General features: G+C 31.0%; 2 protein-coding genes across 2 annotated transcripts; one reads left to right on the top strand and one right to left on the bottom strand.

Moving 5' to 3' along the window:
* The first annotated feature begins 3,393 nt into the window (after positions 1-3,393).
* Positions 3,394-11,355, top strand: Gmppb (GDP-mannose pyrophosphorylase B). The gene is made up of 10 exons (XM_080161616.1): positions 3,394-3,579; positions 4,433-4,534; positions 5,549-5,645; positions 6,150-6,243; positions 6,937-7,003; positions 7,571-7,671; positions 8,049-8,134; positions 8,713-8,901; positions 9,608-9,710; positions 10,216-11,355. The coding sequence occupies exons 1-10, from the start codon at positions 3,457-3,459 to the stop codon at positions 10,364-10,366; spliced, it is 1,113 nt and encodes a 370-aa protein (XP_080017742.1). The 5' UTR covers positions 3,394-3,456; the 3' UTR covers positions 10,367-11,355.
* Positions 11,356-11,807: 452 nt separating this feature from the next.
* Positions 11,808-17,434, bottom strand: LOC145320344 (uncharacterized). The gene is made up of 5 exons (XM_080162754.1): positions 17,351-17,434; positions 16,153-16,215; positions 14,473-14,565; positions 13,837-13,908; positions 11,808-12,366 (listed from the first exon to the last, which is right to left on the bottom strand). Exons 1-5 carry the CDS (start codon positions 17,378-17,380, stop codon positions 12,232-12,234), a joined length of 393 nt encoding a protein of 130 aa, XP_080018880.1. The 5' UTR covers positions 17,381-17,434; the 3' UTR covers positions 11,808-12,231.
* Between the last annotated feature and the right edge of the window lie 731 nt (positions 17,435-18,165).

Raw genomic sequence — 18,165 nt, 5'->3', positions numbered from 1 at the left:
AGGAAAACGTAAACGGCCAAGGGGATTTAAAAGTCACTCCCCCCCCCCCCCGATGCACGCTACTGAATTCTTATATTATTATTTTTCCGAAATTTTGCTTATTATAGCTTTTTAATATTGATATATAGGAAGATTATTTTAACTTTTTAACATGTATAGACAAACTTTGAAAGAAAACAATATGTTGTATGTTTATTTTTATTGATTCCTTCCTTCTTTGAACCCTTACTTTAATTAAAACAAGGATAACTTTATACACATAACAAGGATGACAACATCCATAAAAGCGAAGCACTTAAACAGTAGGACAAACGGACATTAACACTTATATAGTGCCAGAACTGAATAATCATAATATAAATGTATAAGAGTCAAAGCAAAATTGTAAGTAAAATGTGTTGAAAAACTGCTTGATTCAGGATAATGTTTATGGACATACTTACATTTCTAGGACTTGATTATAGAGTTCCTTCGCTTATTACATTATACTTTGTTGTCCCAGGAATCAATATACCAAAAATCAGATCAATCGGATGATTAGATCACATAAAAATTTGTTGTTAAAAAAGTAAAAAAATCAACATGTTTAAAATGGACGTACGGACATTTTGGTGATGATTATAGAGTTGCTACGCTTTCTAAATCGTACCTAACTATTAAAGGAATCACCATGCAAAATTTGAAATCGATAGGACAATTCTAACATGCCTAAATTAACGAAAAAAGCTATCCGTTACGGACGGACGTACGGACGGACCGACCCTAATTATAGAAAAGCTTCGCTTTTAAAAAAGCCTTCAAAAGAAACATAAAGCATTAAAAGAGTAGAAAAGAGGATGTTTTAAGTAGGAATGAGGGGAGACATTGGACTGTAATTAATACGATCTGTCATTGGCTGGTTTAAAAACTTTGGGTATTTTGATTAACTCTTAATTGGGTGGTTCAAACTAGCAGTGTCCAAACTTGTCAACCAATAATTTCAATCAACTAGGGGGGATTTTGTTATCATTGTTGAAGATGTATATCAATTTAGCAGCCATTGTCTTATCCCTGTATATCCCTAGTTTTAAGGCTTAATAACATCATAAATCACTTAACAATAACCATTGAACCATTTACTGGTGTATAATATACACTGTATATGTACCCTAGTTACAGAGTAGCTACGCTACAACTAGTTATAGAGAAGCTACGCTACAAAAACGAAATTCCTTAATCATTATTAAGTGATAAAGGGCTCTTTAACAAAAGTTTATATTCTATAAATAGAAAAATTCAATAATATTGGCTTAATGTGATATTATCAAAACATGTTTCTTTTCTATTTTTGTGATTGTATGTGTGTGTTTTATCCTTAATAATTTTGGAGTTGCATGAATAAATAATAATTTTGTTCATGTATGTATGTACAATTAATTTCTACCTGTCTGTTTACATATATGTGTTTGTATGAGTGTCTGTTTTTTTTAATCATTAAGTTGATGAAAAGTTTTTGTGGTAATTAAAAAATAGATTTTTATTTTCTGTTTGATAAAATTTACAAAGAGTTTTTATTTTAGAATCTATGGTTTTTGTGTTAACATGTATATCTAGTATGTGTGTGTGTGTGGGTGTGTTTTAGTGTGTGTGTGTATGTGTGTGTAAATATGAATTGACCTAGTGATACTCCACAGAATCAGACAGCTTGTAGTAATATTGTGTGTGTATGTGAATAAAGAAACAACACGTAGCTATCAGCTCATATGCTTAAGTTAATATAAAAAGTATAGAAATAATATTTATATTTATTATTGTTATCAAGGAACATTATGTCAATGTGCAGTGCGATGTCAGTAAATCACTATGTTTGTGATTTTTGTTGATTAATCTTCATAAAAAATATTTGTAGTTGTTAATGCATAACTGGTAGGGCATTTTTGGGGTTGGTTTATTTAAGGGTAGTGGTTAGCGAGATCTTACGTTGCAGAACAGACAAACATTCTATTACCTTTCAATAAGGATAGTATGTAACATTGCTTTGTAAACCATTGGCGCAACCACATAAGCCATTATGATAATAATTAATATAGCGATTGCAACTTTCCAATTATTATTGTGAAAGTTAAAGAATTATGGACAATCATTCAAGGCCCTCAAATTTATTTCTTGACATCTAAGTAATGCAATGAAAAAAATAACATTTTACAAGAGCAAATATAAACAAATGGTTTTTTTTTATAAAACGGTAAATCAAATATTCCATCTTATTTTATTATTTATTTGCGCCTTTTTCATGTTTTTTTCGTACTGTACCTTTCAACACTAAGAACAACCAAATTAATGATTTCCTGGATCAAATCTCCCTGGAGGGGGGATGAAGGGGGATGGGGGTAGACACATCCCCAATTATAAGGATTACGTGTTGTTAGTAGCCTTTCAATTTCATTCTTTCAAGTGTGGCAAGCATATTGGCCAAATAAATTTAGCATTTATTTTTAATTTAAATTTAATTATTTTATACCATTATCTTTACTTTTAATAATTTCAATAAATCATAAAACCCCTAAAATAATGGCCTTTTTATCATAGAGAGAGGGGACAATGGGCTGTTTATTACGGAAGTTTTATAATAACGTTTTTTATTCCTTGGCGGACTTTTATTAAATTTGATTGGTTGTTTCCTTTAGTTGAGTGTCCAAACGTTTTAACCACTAATTGTAATCTACAAAAGGGGTAATTTTGTGTATCAACATTGGGGATATACATCAATTTGTCGGTCATTGTCTTATCCCTTATAATCCCTGTATTTTGATTGCCACAACTTTTATTTTTTGCATATCATCCCCTACTCTACTTTCACCTTCGTTCACCCGTCCCTATCTCCATCAGATTCCCCTTCCTTAACTTGACCCCTGGACATGAAACACACACGCACACAGACACACATACTCACACACACACATACACACACACACAGACAAAACATAAAGTATGTTATCATCATAGTTTGTATTGAACTCAGAATGTAAACAACTCTCTCTCTCTTTCCAAATGATTATGTGATGAAATTATTTTATATACCTACGTGATTTGTTTTATGTGATTAAAATTAATTGAAAATTAACTTTTGTTGAATTTTTATGTATATTTCATAATTTTCCTCCTATAAAAATAAAGATAATATTTTGAAGAAAAAATTCCCAAAGAATAAAGTAAACTATTTTCTGATAAATAATGTATAGCTTAAAATATATATTAAGATAGCGTAATATACACTTAATGCACTAATATTAAGTAAATTATTTTACTAAGATAATGCTTTTAGCCCATATACCCATCTTTACCTAAAAAATAATAATATCTCCATTTCTTTAATCCAAATTGTTTGTTGTTGTTGTTAACATTGTTTTATTTTACTTGTAAAATTTACACAAAAATGCTTTATTTTCAGATTTTATTCACCCCACAAAATTTATAATGGGAGGTCAAGACCTACGGATGGGGAAGATGAAAGCCCTGATATTGGTGGGTGGGTATGGCACCCGTCTCCGCCCCCTCACACTATCTAAGCCCAAGCCCCTTGTTGAATTTGCAAATAAGGTTAGTGGAAACTCATAATTATCAGCGCACCTACTTTTTATCTTAGTCTAGAGTGTATTAGTACGTCCTTTCGCCCATATACAATAAATTGAAAAATAATACTCTTACATTACTACTTATATACACAAAAGAAACTTTCAAAAATAAATAAACGTTAAACATCAACAAATGTAGACGCGCATGCGTGAATCAAAGAATGATCTAATATTTTATTATTGAAAAGGCTTTGCCATTGATTCTTTATTTATCACTTGGAGCTGCTTCCCTAGCATCTAGGGCCTCTATATTCCAAGGGATATGGAAGGGCAGATAAATGGCCTAAAACTATCCAGGGACCTATAAGAAGCTTCACTAAAAGAGAACCTTATCGGTTCAGCGGTTAGCTAGATCCTTTGCTACAGACTAAAAAGCTTATTACTCTACGTAATAGGATCGATTAAAACATTTCTTATGTCAAATTTTGTTAACTATTATTGCTAACAACTGTTTATTTTTCTTCAAATGTAATTTTAATGATTATTATAATGTTAACTTTCTGTTTATGGACTAAATGTTCTAATGTTTATAAATTATTATTACATTTTTTTATGTGTAGTTTTCAATAAGTTCTTAAGAGTCCTACTAAGATGCGATCATGGGTAATAAAATAATCATCAAGGACGTCCAAGCTTTTTTAAGGGAGTGTTTCAAAGTTTTATTGGGGGAAAAATGTATTTTTTTAATTGTGTGGGTAAATACGAGGGGTTTCAAAGTTTGATCAAAATAAGAACTAATTACGTTCCGTGGGTAGACAGACAATCAAATAACCCTACGACTTAATATAATATGATTGTAAAATATTTATTTTCTTCAGCCCATGTTACTGCACCAGATTGAAGCCCTTGTAGCTGTTGGTGTTGTCCATGTTGTTCTGGCTGTCAGTTATCATGCTGAACAGCTAGAACAGGAAATGCAGGTATGTCACGTGTTTTTATCAGGGAGGGAGGAGACATTGGGCTCTTTACGCTAGTCCCCAAAGTCTTATAATAACGTTTACGTTAGCTTTACAACTTTAGGGACTTATATTGAATTTTGATTAGTTGGTTTATTTAGTCGAGTGTCCAAACGTTTCAACCACTTATTGTTATTTACAGAAGGGGTAATTTTGTGTTTCATCATTTGGGATGTACATCAATTTATCGCCAATTGTCTTATCCCTATGGATCCCTAGTGTATATATACTGGATTTTAGAGGATAAGACAAAACATGACAAAGTTGATGTACATAACTACAAATTGATAGTAAACAAAATTACCCCTTCTGTTGATTGATTTGTTGGTCGGCCCTCTTTAGTTTTAACCAACCAATCAAACCAAGAACCATTTTAATTATTTTTATTTGTTTCAATCTTTCCAGGTCTTGGATTTATATTAGATTTTTTAAAAATTATTTATACTTTTTTGAATAAAAGTCCGAATTAAATAAGTTTTATAATATTTTAATATTTCATTTGTTTTAAAAGGCTTTAATATGTAAAGAAATCGAGGTAAATTTTAGAATAATGTATTTCTAGTTTAAAAAATATTTTTTTTAAATAGGTACCTAATGTATTTTTTATTGATCTCTCGTAATATTAGATTATGTTGTAAGCAAAGTATTTCTTTTTCAAAATCAATGTAGTTTTTCAATATTTTGTTTTACATTTTGTATAGTAATGTATTATTAGGTGTAAAGTTTAATGAAGCAAAAGTAACTCAGAATTCGATATGCATCTGTTTGGTTCATAACAAGCGGCCACGCCCCTTGAGGTCTCTAGGGACACTTTTTGAAATGATAGAGGGGGGGGGGGTAGGGTAGAGCTAACCCCCCCCCCCCCCCAAGTATTTATAAACCTTCACTGTAGAATAGAACCATATCGGTTCAGTGGAGATCCTTAAATCCTTTAAAAGAGGCATCCTGATAATTCTAATATAGGGATAATGTATTTAGGTAGAAGCCACACGGCTTGGAATCAGTATCACATTCTCACACGAGAAGGAACCGTTAGGAACTGCCGGGCCACTTGCCCTTGCAAAGCATATCTTAGGTAAGCTTCATTTTTATCATTTCAGGAGATACAGTTATTAATTTAGATTATATTATTCATCCTTACTACATATAATAAGAACGATAAAATCCATAAAGCTAAGATTAACGTCAGACAAACGAGCATTAACAAATATGGAGTAACAACGCATTTAATGTTCAATATTATTTTAATTTACAAGGTTGACAAAAATTCTGTTTTGTATAGGTAATTAGTAGTACATACTCCCATTACATAATACTTTATTTTTATACTTTAGGAATAATTATTTTATTCATTTTGGTATTTGAATAATTAAATCAGATGAAAAATAGATTGTTGTAAAAAACAAGTTTGTATCAAATGAATAGTGGGAAAAGATCAAAAACTATTCGGCGGAGAACGCCCTTTTCTTACAGTTCAATTTTTTACCACCTTTTATCTCAGTTTCTTTTTTTAGTTGAGTTTCTTTTAGTTTTAGGATTGGTTTTATCCGCTTCTTTCTTATAAATCTTTTTTATTTAGGCAAAGACGACGAGCCCTTCTTTGTACTGAATAGTGACGTCATCTGTGATTTTCCTTTCGAGGAGATGGTTCAATTTCATAAACAACATAACAGGTATGTATACAATACATACTTCAGGGATAAAATAAGTGAACTAAAGGGATAAGACAATGTCCGATAAATTTATGTACATCTCCACCAATTAGGATACACAAAATTACCCTTTCTGTAGATTACTATTAGTGTTTGAAATGTATGGACACTTAACTTTAAAAACCAAATAATCAAATGATAAATTCTCTGAGTGAAAAAGTCTTTGATACTTCTTAGTTAGGTATTGTTTATTGAAATATATTTCGGTGGACATTGCACCCTCTTCAGTCTAAAAGACATAAATCATATTAATTTAATTTACAATTTCAAAGTTGTTAAGCAAACGAATAAGAAAGTGTCATCATAAAACTTTGGTGACTAGCGCGATAAACAGCACAATGTACAAGCTACATCACATGATTTCAAAGCTATCAATAAAAAGTAAATTCTCCAAAAAGGTGGAAATCTAATACAAAACATTTAGAAACATCATAAAAAGCTTTAAAATCATATATACCTAGGTAGTTTTCTACAAAGAGGCATAAAGAAGCATTGAAAAATGTAAAAATCTTGTTTTTAACTTTAAAAATATATTTTTCTTATTAAACAATTGCAAACTAGGTATAAAAAAAGACTGGTTTTAAAGATATTTTTCAAAAAGTTACCCTTTAAAGTTTCTAAAATGATTTTTGAGGTTTTTTTTTAAATTATCAGGGAAGGAACAATTGTAGTAACAAAGGTAGATGAGCCCAGCAAGTATGGTGTTGTTGTTTATGATCAGGTTAGCAAATTTCTTCCTTTTTGCCAGTATGGCTTCCAAACAGATTAATATCCGTTGGATTAGAACCGGTTCTTAGCCATATAGGAAAATCACGTATTGCATTGTATTAAAATCAAAATCATAAAAGTTTTGTTAGTAGTAAACTTCGGCCACTCGGGGCTGACAAAACTAGTTTTAACATTATAAATTTTCATTTTATGATTCATGGAAAGCTGTCTATAATACGATGCGATAAACAACTATTCTCATTTCAAAAGAAATGTTTAATGAAAAATCTAAAAGTTATATATTATACAGGAATAAGGTATAGCCAACAAGTGAATTATATCTAAAATGGTATTTTAGGGGGGAACATAAAAAGATCATCATTACGGCATTACGAAAAACTAATCTGGCTAGCAGTTGTAGTTTTTTTCCTTAGTTAAACAACCTTGAAGTAAATATATGAATTAGGATTAGGATTAGGGGGGGGGGGGTGTTCGTTATATTAGAGTGCTTCCAGTTTCACTATAAAAAAGAATACGAAAATCTGGAGTAATATCTAAGTAATAAAAAATCCATTTTCAGAGCACTGGTAAAATTGACGACTTTGTTGAGAAGCCAAAAGAATTTGTGTCAAATAAAATTAATGCTGGCCTATACATTTTTAAACCATCTATTCTAGACAGGTATGATTGTATCCTAAATAAATAGGTAGGATTTTTATCTCTGTGTGATAAAAGCTGAACCGCTATGGCTCTCCTTCACAATGGCCAGTTTTAAATACTACTTATCAGGTTTTTTTTGGCGAGCAGACTTCCTGTTTTTAAACTTAATAGATGGGAGGGTTTTCTTTCCCAATCCCCTTCGGGGGTACCCAGCGTGGCCTACCCCTGTTCCAATATAACCTAACATTACCTAATCTAAGTTAACAAATAATACCAGAAAAAAGTACCACTCTTTTATTTTCGGGATAGGGGGTTCGCGACTAGGCACTAAGGGGGAAACCATTTTGTTAGCGAGTATTGCAGTTTTAGCATTCGTCCTTTAATTTTATATTTTTTAGAATTGAGGTAAAGCCAACAAGTATAGAAAAAGAAGTATTTCCTGACATGGCACAAGAAGGCCAGTTGTATTGTCATGAATTAAAAGGTAAATTTTCAGTTAGTTCAAATAATTATTACCTATTACTGAATGAAGGCTAGGGGATTTTTTATCCGACTTTTTTTTAATTGAAGTATTGCAGTTGAATTTTGGTGAAAAAAACTTGTTTAGCAATTTGAACCACTTTTTAAGCCTCCTTATGGGGGTCAAAAATTTATTGCATCAGAAATGTGACTTCATGATGCTCCCTGAAATATTTTGAGGAGTAGAATCAGAAAACAAAGTTAGTTTCAAAATATCTTGCTTTTATTTAGCCTTTAAAATGGCTGAAAAAATCACCACTTTAGTGTTTTTGAGAATTGGTCAAATTTTACAGGTTTTTGGAGACTTTAAGGCTAGGAAAGAGATATTTTTAAACGGACTTTAGTTCCAAATTCTACTCAGGACTTTTTCTTTTAATCAGAGATGTCACTCCTAAAATAGCTTAAATATAAAAAAGATCAAGTATTAGTAAGTACCTTCCCACGATTGTAAAATCTAAGCTGTTCGCTAGAACTTAGGAAAAGTGGGCGGGTATATAAAAAATATGTATTTTGAAAATTAAATGACATTATTTTATTTTGCAGGTTTCTGGATGGATGTTGGACAGCCAGCCGACTTCCTGACCGGTATGTGCCTGTACCTGGGGAGTGTTAGGAACAAGGAGCCCCAGTCCTTAGCCACCGGGGTCGGTATTGTCGGTAATGTGCTGGTGGACCCGACCGCCAAGATTGGACGGAATTGCCGAATTGGACCCAATGTCACTATTGGACCAGGCAGAGTGTTTAACAATATTTTAATTGTTTTGTAATCATTTTTAAAGCCTAAAAGTTTACGGATTGTATGCAAAGGAATAAAACTTTAAGAGTTAAATCTATCTAAACAACTATACATGTCTGAAGTTCATAACCATAAAAATCATTTTCTGCTTTTTTGGTGCTAGCACTCATAAAGGCCACAGAAATCACCCCTTCCACATAATTTTAAAACTGATAAACACGTGTTTAAACCCCCTCTTGTTCCTGTTCCTATGAGGTCCTTTACCAGTGGGACATTTCTAAACCTTTCTTATCCCAACTGCAGATTTTTAAAAAGTTGATTTATGTCTTAAATCTTTTTTTTTAAAGAAATGGTTCTCTTAATTTTATCATATTATGAACATGAATCAATTGTGTGGATTTTCGGGGATCAAAAGGGATAAGACATTTGCCGATAAATTGTTCCCAATGATACACAAAATTACGACTTCTGTAGATTACACTTATAGGTTGAAACCAGGATTAAGGTATAGGTAAACAACAAGCGAATTAAATATAAAATAATATTTGGGGGGCAAATGGAGAGGTCGTCAATTTTACGATCATAAAACTTTGGGGACTAGTGTAATAAACAGCCCAATGTCCTATCCCGCCATGGTGAGTTTTACATTTTAAAACAAAAAAACAATTATTGACTTTGTTAAACAATCTGACCCATCCTTAGATGTTGTTATCGAGGACGGAGTTTGTATTAAACGTAGCACAGTGTTAAAAGGAGCCAGAATTAAGCAGCACTCCTGGCTGGATAGCTGTATTGTAGGATGGAGGTACGTATTATATAATTCCATTTGTAGAGTAGCGTTCCTATAATTAAAGCTCTGCCTTTGGAAGTTAGTCTATAAAAGTTTCGTGTATAATAGTCCCTTTCGTCACAACGCCAGTTAAGGGGCGTTTCGTCGTATTTTCACAGTAGATTTTGTCCTATATTTTAGCCCCTGCGGGGGCTCTAACCTTGCGGGGCAATAGCCTACCCTAACAAAACCTAACCTAACCTAAAATAACCTAGCAAAAGCTACAAAGAAAATACGACGAAACGCCCCTTAAGGGTATTTGTCACGAAAGGGACTATACCCAAAGTTTCTTTGTAATTTCATTTAATAAATCCTTTGTTTGGCACATAAAGATTACCATTTTTCCTACGTCTTTGTACAATTTATTTTCAGTTTCATATTTTTTAATTGTAATTGTTTTTTAAGTATTTATATTTTTTTGTTCCAAACATTTGTTTCTTGTCTGCATGCCCCGTAAAGTTAAACAATTTATTATTTTTAGATGTAACGTTGGTCAGTGGGTAAGAATGGAGAACGTATGTGTGCTCGGAGAGGACGTCAGTGTCAAGGACGAGGTCTATATCAACGGTGGCAAAGTTTTGCCCCACAAAAGCATCGGCAACTCCGTCACTGAACCACAAATTATTATGTGAGCATTTAATGAAAATATCTACACCAAACACAATGCATTATTGTGAAAAATATTTCAATCTTAAGCTCAATAAGAGGAAGCAAAGTGTTCAAGAATCATGTGAAATTTCTAATTCTGAAAATTCTAAATGGCGGAAATTTATAAAAGACGACTTTTCTAATTTAATCAATGTCGCTTTCCTTTTTAAATTTGCCGCGTTTTTTAATGCAGAAATAAACATAATATTTTGACTGCCAATTTAATAGTTTTCTAGGTAATTTTTAATAATAGTTAAAATGTTAGGTAAATCTTATTCAATATTTGTGATAAAATAAAATAATTTTTGTTATATTTTGTGCAGAATTGTAGAATCAAAAATAAGTAATTTTTCAATGATTTTTTTATGACTTAACAATCCCCGTGTTTCAAGTATTAAAATGTATATCAAGCATTTTCTAAATTTACAACTAAAAAAGATTATTGTAAATGTTATTTAATTTTATCAATTATTATATGATACAAATTATGATATTAATTCTAGGGTTTTTTTTACATGGTGATGGGTTTAGTTGAATATTATAAATTAAATTGCATTTAAGTAAAAAATAAAATATATTTCATTGTTATTTATCTACAAAATTTTCTAATAGAAATAAATTTAAAGTATTTAACTAGTCACTAGTACAAGACTAAGATAGTGTCTGAAATCAAAACTAAACTTATTTTAAACTAATCAGTTGGTCTGTAAAGTTTGATGGTCAGTCCGGCCACAGAACGAGATTAATGTTGTAAACTGCGGCTAAGACCGCTGGAGTAGTTTTAAGAGTTTACTTTGGTCATCAGATTCTATCACAAAAAATCCTTTAAATATTTTAATAAAATGATATTTAGAAACTTATTCATTACAGTTTTACATTATCTTTATGTTATATAAGTTTTTGTTTCAGTATTACTTATTATTAATTTATCTATAATTTATTTTTACGTGTTTAATAAATTTGTGTGAGTGCATTTTAAGTTTTTTGTTTTTAAAAGCGAAGCTTTTCTATAATTAGGGTCGGGCTGTCCGTATTTCCGTCCGTTACGGATATCTTTTTTCGTTGATTTAGGCATGTTAGAATTGTCCAATTGATTTTAAACTTAGCATGTTGATTCCTGTAGTAGTTAGGTACGATTTAGAAAGCGTAGCAACTCTGTAATCAATACCAGAAAGTCCTTACGTCCATTTTAAACATGTTGATTTTTTTAACAAAAAATTTTTTGTGATCTAATTATCCGATTGATCTGATTTTTTATATACGGAATGGGACAACAAAGTTCAATAATTTAAGCAAAGTAACTATAATCAAATCCTAAAAATGTAAGTATGTCCATAAACATTATCCTGTATCAAGCAGTTTTTGCTTCGACTCCTATAAATTTATATTATGGTTATTCAGTTCTACACTACACAAATGTTAATGTCCGTTTGTCCTACAGTTTCAGAGCTTTGCTTTTATGGATGTTGTCATCATTGTTTGATAATGAAATTATAATCAAGGACAATTAGCACAACTTTAAACGATAAAAACAAAATATTCATTGCTATTTATATTTATTCCCTTTTTCCGTCCTTTAAAGTCATAGAAAAAAATCGTACAAACAATTCTTACTTAGTCGTTTTTCTTTGAAAATACATTAAATTTATTTTAGGTGATCTTATAATATCTCAAGAAGTTAAAAAAAAACATTTCAACTAAAAATTTACTTATAACGCACAAAATACTACCAAAGACAATCAAAGTACACACTTTTAAAATTAAGGCTAAACTGGTTTTAATCTCATAATTGTACATTTTTATATCCGCGGAAAGCTGTTTATAATACGATGCGATAAATAACTATTCATCAGCCTGTAGTTGCTTCTAGGATATCCTTAGTGTCCTCAACAAGATTAATGTATTGATCAGCTAGCCAGTTTTCTGCCAGAACTGTGACCAAATTTCTGACGTAGATTTTCATAACTTCGTCCTCAAGTCCGTTCTGAAATACAATAAAACAGGGAATTAAGGCATAAGACGGTAGATAATACATTGATATATTGTATACCAATTACGATAAACATAAGTACCCCTTCTCAAGATTAACGTCAATTTCTTTTATTGATTCTTAATTTAAATAAGTTTTCTTAAGAAATTTTGAATTTTTTTAAAATGAAAAAAAATAATACGGTATGATAAAAAAAAGAGTGGGATTATCTAAAAAAAATGAGCAAGAAACAAAATTTTGTTTCGATACCTCATATAGACAATAATTAATATTTTACAACAATATCTTCTAAAAACTGTGAGGAAGTTTGATAAAATTACGTTTATTTTGCAAGCTTGTTTGAAAATATTTCATTATTTTTATAATTCTGACAAAATAGATTTTCTGTTTAAATAAATAACATAGCCACAAAAAGGTTTAAGTAGTTATTGAAATATTCTATTACTATTCTTGCTAATTAAATATTCGTTAACTATGTTTAATTTGCATTTTTAAAATAGACAAAAAAAATATCCTACTTAAATGCTAATTTTATGAAGTTATCTTAAACCTTTTCCAAAAGTTTGTTTTATAAAACTTTTTATTTTTCATTGATTTTATTGATTATATAGGTTAAAAATATCAAAAGTATTTTTCAAAGGCTATAGATAAATTTTGATTAATTTCGATTTTTGATTTTTTAAATTTTTTTAAAAATCTGCAAGAATATGCATGTCTATTCAAAGAATAGATTATATAAAAAACAAAATTAAACATATTCAGGCTATCAAAAAGAAAAAAAATTCTTTTTTACCATTAAATCGCAAATATTTAAAATCATTAGATTTTAAGCTTATTTTGCATGGAAACACATTTTTTCAGTTATTTTTTCTCAACAATGGATCTTAAATGATTATTACTGAAAACTTTTATGAAAATGTTATTATCCAAAACTTCAAATAAAGGAAATAATTGCCGTTTGCAAAAATGTGTGCAAAAAGTTGCCAATATCTCGTTAGAAGGGACTTAATGGATTTGAATTCTTACTGCTTATGAGTTAGTGGACTATAAACTATTAGAAAAGTGTCACTTTAAGGTGAAATTTTGAGGGTCAACTTTTTTTCTTTTAAAATTCGCAGTGTATGGAGAGCTCACTAATAAAACAAGTGCAGTGTTTTTTTGGGTTTCCTCTGTCATATTACAATATATTTATTATTACTTTGATCCTATCCCAGATTTTCATGTTCTATAATAAAGTGAACTCTGTAGCGGGCTAAAATAACGATCTCTTCCATCACTGTCCTTTACCCCATCCCCTCCCCTCCTTCTGTGTAAACGGCTTAACTAATAAATGAGGGAAAATGCAACCTAAATTGACGACAATATTTCTCCTGTCATAACATCCACGTATATTCTACATTCATTCATTTGACATACAGAAGTTAGTTATAGGGAAGCTTCGCTCCTAAACCAAAATGATTGTACCTGGAATGAGCGGCCAGGACTCATACCCATGGCAGTTACCATGTTCTCCATCATTTGCATGAATACATTCACCTTACAAACAAGAACAGTTATGAGCAAAGCGTGAATAAGGTGTATAGCCAACAAGCGAAATAAATCTAAAGTAATATTTTGTTGGCAGAAAAAAGGGTGTCAATTCTGCAGCTGGAAATCATGTGTAGGTTTCGTGACTTTTTCCAGAATTAATTTCGTTGTTACTTAAAGCTGTAAGCAGCTGTAACATCATCAGTTACAGCGCGCTGATAAGAACAGTTACCAAAAGGGATAAGACAATGACCAATTTATTGATGTAGATCCCAATACTCAAAATTACCTCTTCTGTAGATTAAATTTTAATAGATGAAACGTTTGAACACCGGACTTAAAAATTAACCGATCTAGATTCACTACAGTCCCACAAGTTGCTAAGCCAACGAATAAGAACAGGTTCTCAGTCATAGTGAAAAATATGTATTGCATCATGTAACAGTCATTTTTCCACAAATGTTAAAATAAAAATCTTAAAATTATTTCTGTTTTGTTAGCCCAGATCTTTAGGTAATAATCTTTTATTTTAATGTCCGGCCGCGGAAACACGAACCGATAAATAACTATTACCTCCTCATTGAGATTGTTGTTATTATTGTTGTTGTTGTTTTGGTTGTTATCATTCTTGTTATTATTATTACTGTTAGCAGCATTCATTATCAACTAAATATAGATATTTGTTTTGGTTGTTATCATTCTTGTTATTATTGTTACTGTTAGCGGCATTCATTATCAACTAAATATAGATATTTGTTTTGGTTGTTATTGTTCTTGTTATTATTATTACTGTTAGTAGCATTCATTATTAACTAAATATAAATAATTGTTTTGGTTGTTATCATTCTTGTTATTATTATTACTGTTAGTAGCATTCATTATTAACTAAATATAAATAATTGTTTTGGTTGTTATCATTCTTGTTATTATTATTACTGTTAGTAGCATTCATTATTAACTAAATATAGATAATTGTTTTGGTTGTTATCATTCTTGTTATTATTTTTACTGTTAGCAGCATTCATTATTAACTAAATATAGATAATTGTTTTGGTTGTTATCGTTCTTGTTATTATTACTGTTAGTAGCATTCATAATTAACTAAATATAAATAATTGTTTAGTTGTTATCATTCTTGTTATTACTTTTACTGTCGGAATATTAATTGAATAGAACTTATTTTAATTGTTGGGGATTAAGTGTATTTTTCAAATGGATGTAGGTAGAATATACGTGGACATTATGATAGGGAAAAATAATTTTAAATTAAAGTTGCTAACATGGAACTCGTTTATTGGTTAGTTCATTCATCAAGGAGGATGGTATGGCGTAAAAGGTGGATTCATTTTTTTTAGCCCGCTGCAAGTTTCACTTTATCAGAGAACTTGAACAGCTGGTGTAAGATCCAAGTAATGATATATCCATTACTTTTCTATTAGAATATTTAAAACGGACAAATAGATAAATAAATTAATTTATACTTTAAGGCAATACAAACAAAAATAATTAGGCAAAATGGCATCACAAGTTAAAAGGTGAAAAACAGATAAATTAAGATTTTAAAATTAATTACGAATCTTATACAAAGATGTACGGACAATAGACCTTTTGACTCAAATGCACTTTATCGAATTTTATTCTTCTGCTGACCTAAAAAGTTACTTTATGGGCTAGACATACATGTACAAAATTTTATCTCTCTATCACTACTGGCTACCTGCGCCAGGAATCTAAAAAGGGCCATTTTTGAGATCCCGTTATTTTATACAAAAATTTAAAATGCATATGAGAATGGCTTGGAGATTTAATTAGGTGTTCTGCATATTAATTTAAATTATAAAATGCGATTGAGATTGCTGTGTCAAAAGTATGCTGTGCTTTTTTTGAATCGTGACTAGCGCTGGCGATGTCTGTTTTTAACATTTTCAATAATTTTTTTTAGAAAACTGACCGGTGCTGGCAAAAGATTTTTTGGATATCATATCTTTGGCCTTATATGTCTTTAGTTGAAATATGCAGAAGAGCTATAATTGTTAAAACCGCCGTGCTACCGTTATCTGTTGAATTTTTAGAGGCCAGACGCTAGGTAGCCAGTAGAGATAGAGAGATAAAATTTTGTACATTTATTTATAGGCCCTTAAAGTAACTTTTTAGGTCAGCATAAGAATTAAATTCGAAATAGTGTATTATGAGTAACTGGTCTAACGGACAAGCTTTAATGATAATGTAGCTGCACCAATCCAATTCTCTCACCTGTACAACTAAAACCAAAGAGGTCAATGATGATAAAACAGAAGAAACTGCACTTCCATCCCCCTGAACATCATACAAATTAGGCACTTTCACATAAAGTACCTTGTTGAGCACTGATACCCCCTCCCCCACTTATTTTTAAGATAAATTGACAGTAAGGAGGGTGGGTGGGGTGGGAGGTTTATTTTTTCGTTTGTTTCTTTAGCCTAGGTTAGGGCATACCTGGCTATATAGCATCGCAGGTATAGGCTCCACGGGATTAGGGGTCCCTGAAGGGGTCTAACATAGGGGAAAAAACTCTCCCTCATATTCAAATAATTTTACAAATAGGGTAATGGGGGAGGGGGGTGGTATTAGTGCATTACAGGCACTTTGTGTCAAACCACCTAATTGGTTGTTATTATCATTATAATCAAGCGAAGCTACTCTATCACTAGTCATGCTTGTACTTATATGCAAAATAATTTCAACAAATTACAAAATGAATTCATGATTTGTGTGCACAGAGATTTTCATGGACAATGTTAGCATTTATAGGATAACAATGATAAATGAAGTCTTCCCTAATTTTTTTAGCAGCAGCTTTGCGATATGATTTCATTTTATTTAAAACTGGTTTGTTTCCAGTGGAAATAAATAAGGAAAGTGTCTTCATTAAGCATTGAAATACACGAAACCTATATAGTTTTCAGCAGCTAAGAAACTCTGTAAGTGTTTGTGTCTGTCTGTCCGTCTGTAATGCTATTTCTCTCTCTTTTTTCTTTCTTTGTTATATTTTCTTCTATCTTTTAAACTTTCTCAATAGTTGGCACTATTTTAACATACTTTTAATTTCAAACATCTTGGTTACTATAGGACGTAATTGTCCTTGTTTTTATAAGCAAATGGTTTATGTAAAGACTAGTGAAGCGACTACGCCCCTAGAGACTCTACTGTTACTTGATGTAGGGGTGGGGGGGGGGGTCTCCCTCCCCCATTTTTAATTTTTGTTTAAAAAAGAAAGTGAAAAATCATTTTTAGTAGGGAAAATTTTACTCTATGTGCGATTTCTCTTGGACTCTGGAGGTTGCGCCCTCCCCCAAAATAAACCTTCTCTGGACATGAGAAGGAGCTACAATAGAAAGGAAAAAACAGTGGTTAGCGGTAGACACAGATATCCTGTTACTTGAATTAAATTCATAGATACATTTAGACATACCTTACATGGATTACTTCTGTAAGATTCCATTTTATTAAAATAAAAAATCGACCAATAAAATTTTGTTATATATTTATCTGAAATAAATCTATGAAACTTAAATAATGATTAATAACAATTATAACAATATAACAATAACAATTTTATAATAATTACAATCACATATTATAATGTTTCAACAACTAAAGAAGATTTTCACAGTAGCTACAAATAACAGTTATTTAAAATTTCCCTTTTATAGTGCGCTTACTTATATAAAAGTAAACTTTCATCCAGGGATCTAAAGGGATATGACAATGGCCGATAAATTGATGTACATTCCCAACGATTATACACAAAACTACCCTTTCTTTAGATTACAATTAATAGTTGAAACGTTTGACACTGAATTAAATGTATCAACTAATCTAAATTCAATAAAAGTCCCCAAGGTTGTTAGGCTAACGAACAATAAAACGTTATTATAAGACTTTGAGGACTAGTGTAATAGACAGCGCAACGTCCCCTCCCTCTCTTACTTTCTTCTGCATTAGTTGCGTTTTTTAGACTTACGCATCGCCCCTACCCTCTATATAGTGATAACTTTTAATTTTGAAAAATTAGATAAAAAACATGCCCAAGAGGTTAGCTAGAAATAAACAATGTCCAAAAATAGTTATTTCTCGCATCGTATTATAAACGGCTTTCCGCGGATATAGAATGTACAATTATGAGATTAAAACTAGTTTTTTAGCCCCGAGGTGCCGAAGGCACCGGCTAAAAAAACTGGTTTTAATCTTATGATTGTACATTTTTATATTCGTAGAAAGCTGGAT

This window comes from Acartia tonsa, chromosome 5, assembly GCF_053477335.1.
Source record: "Acartia tonsa isolate MP-2025a chromosome 5, ASM5347733v1, whole genome shotgun sequence".
NCBI classification, from domain to species: domain Eukaryota; kingdom Metazoa; phylum Arthropoda; class Copepoda; order Calanoida; family Acartiidae; genus Acartia; species Acartia tonsa.
This window is presented reverse-complemented; position numbering and strand designations above follow the sequence as displayed.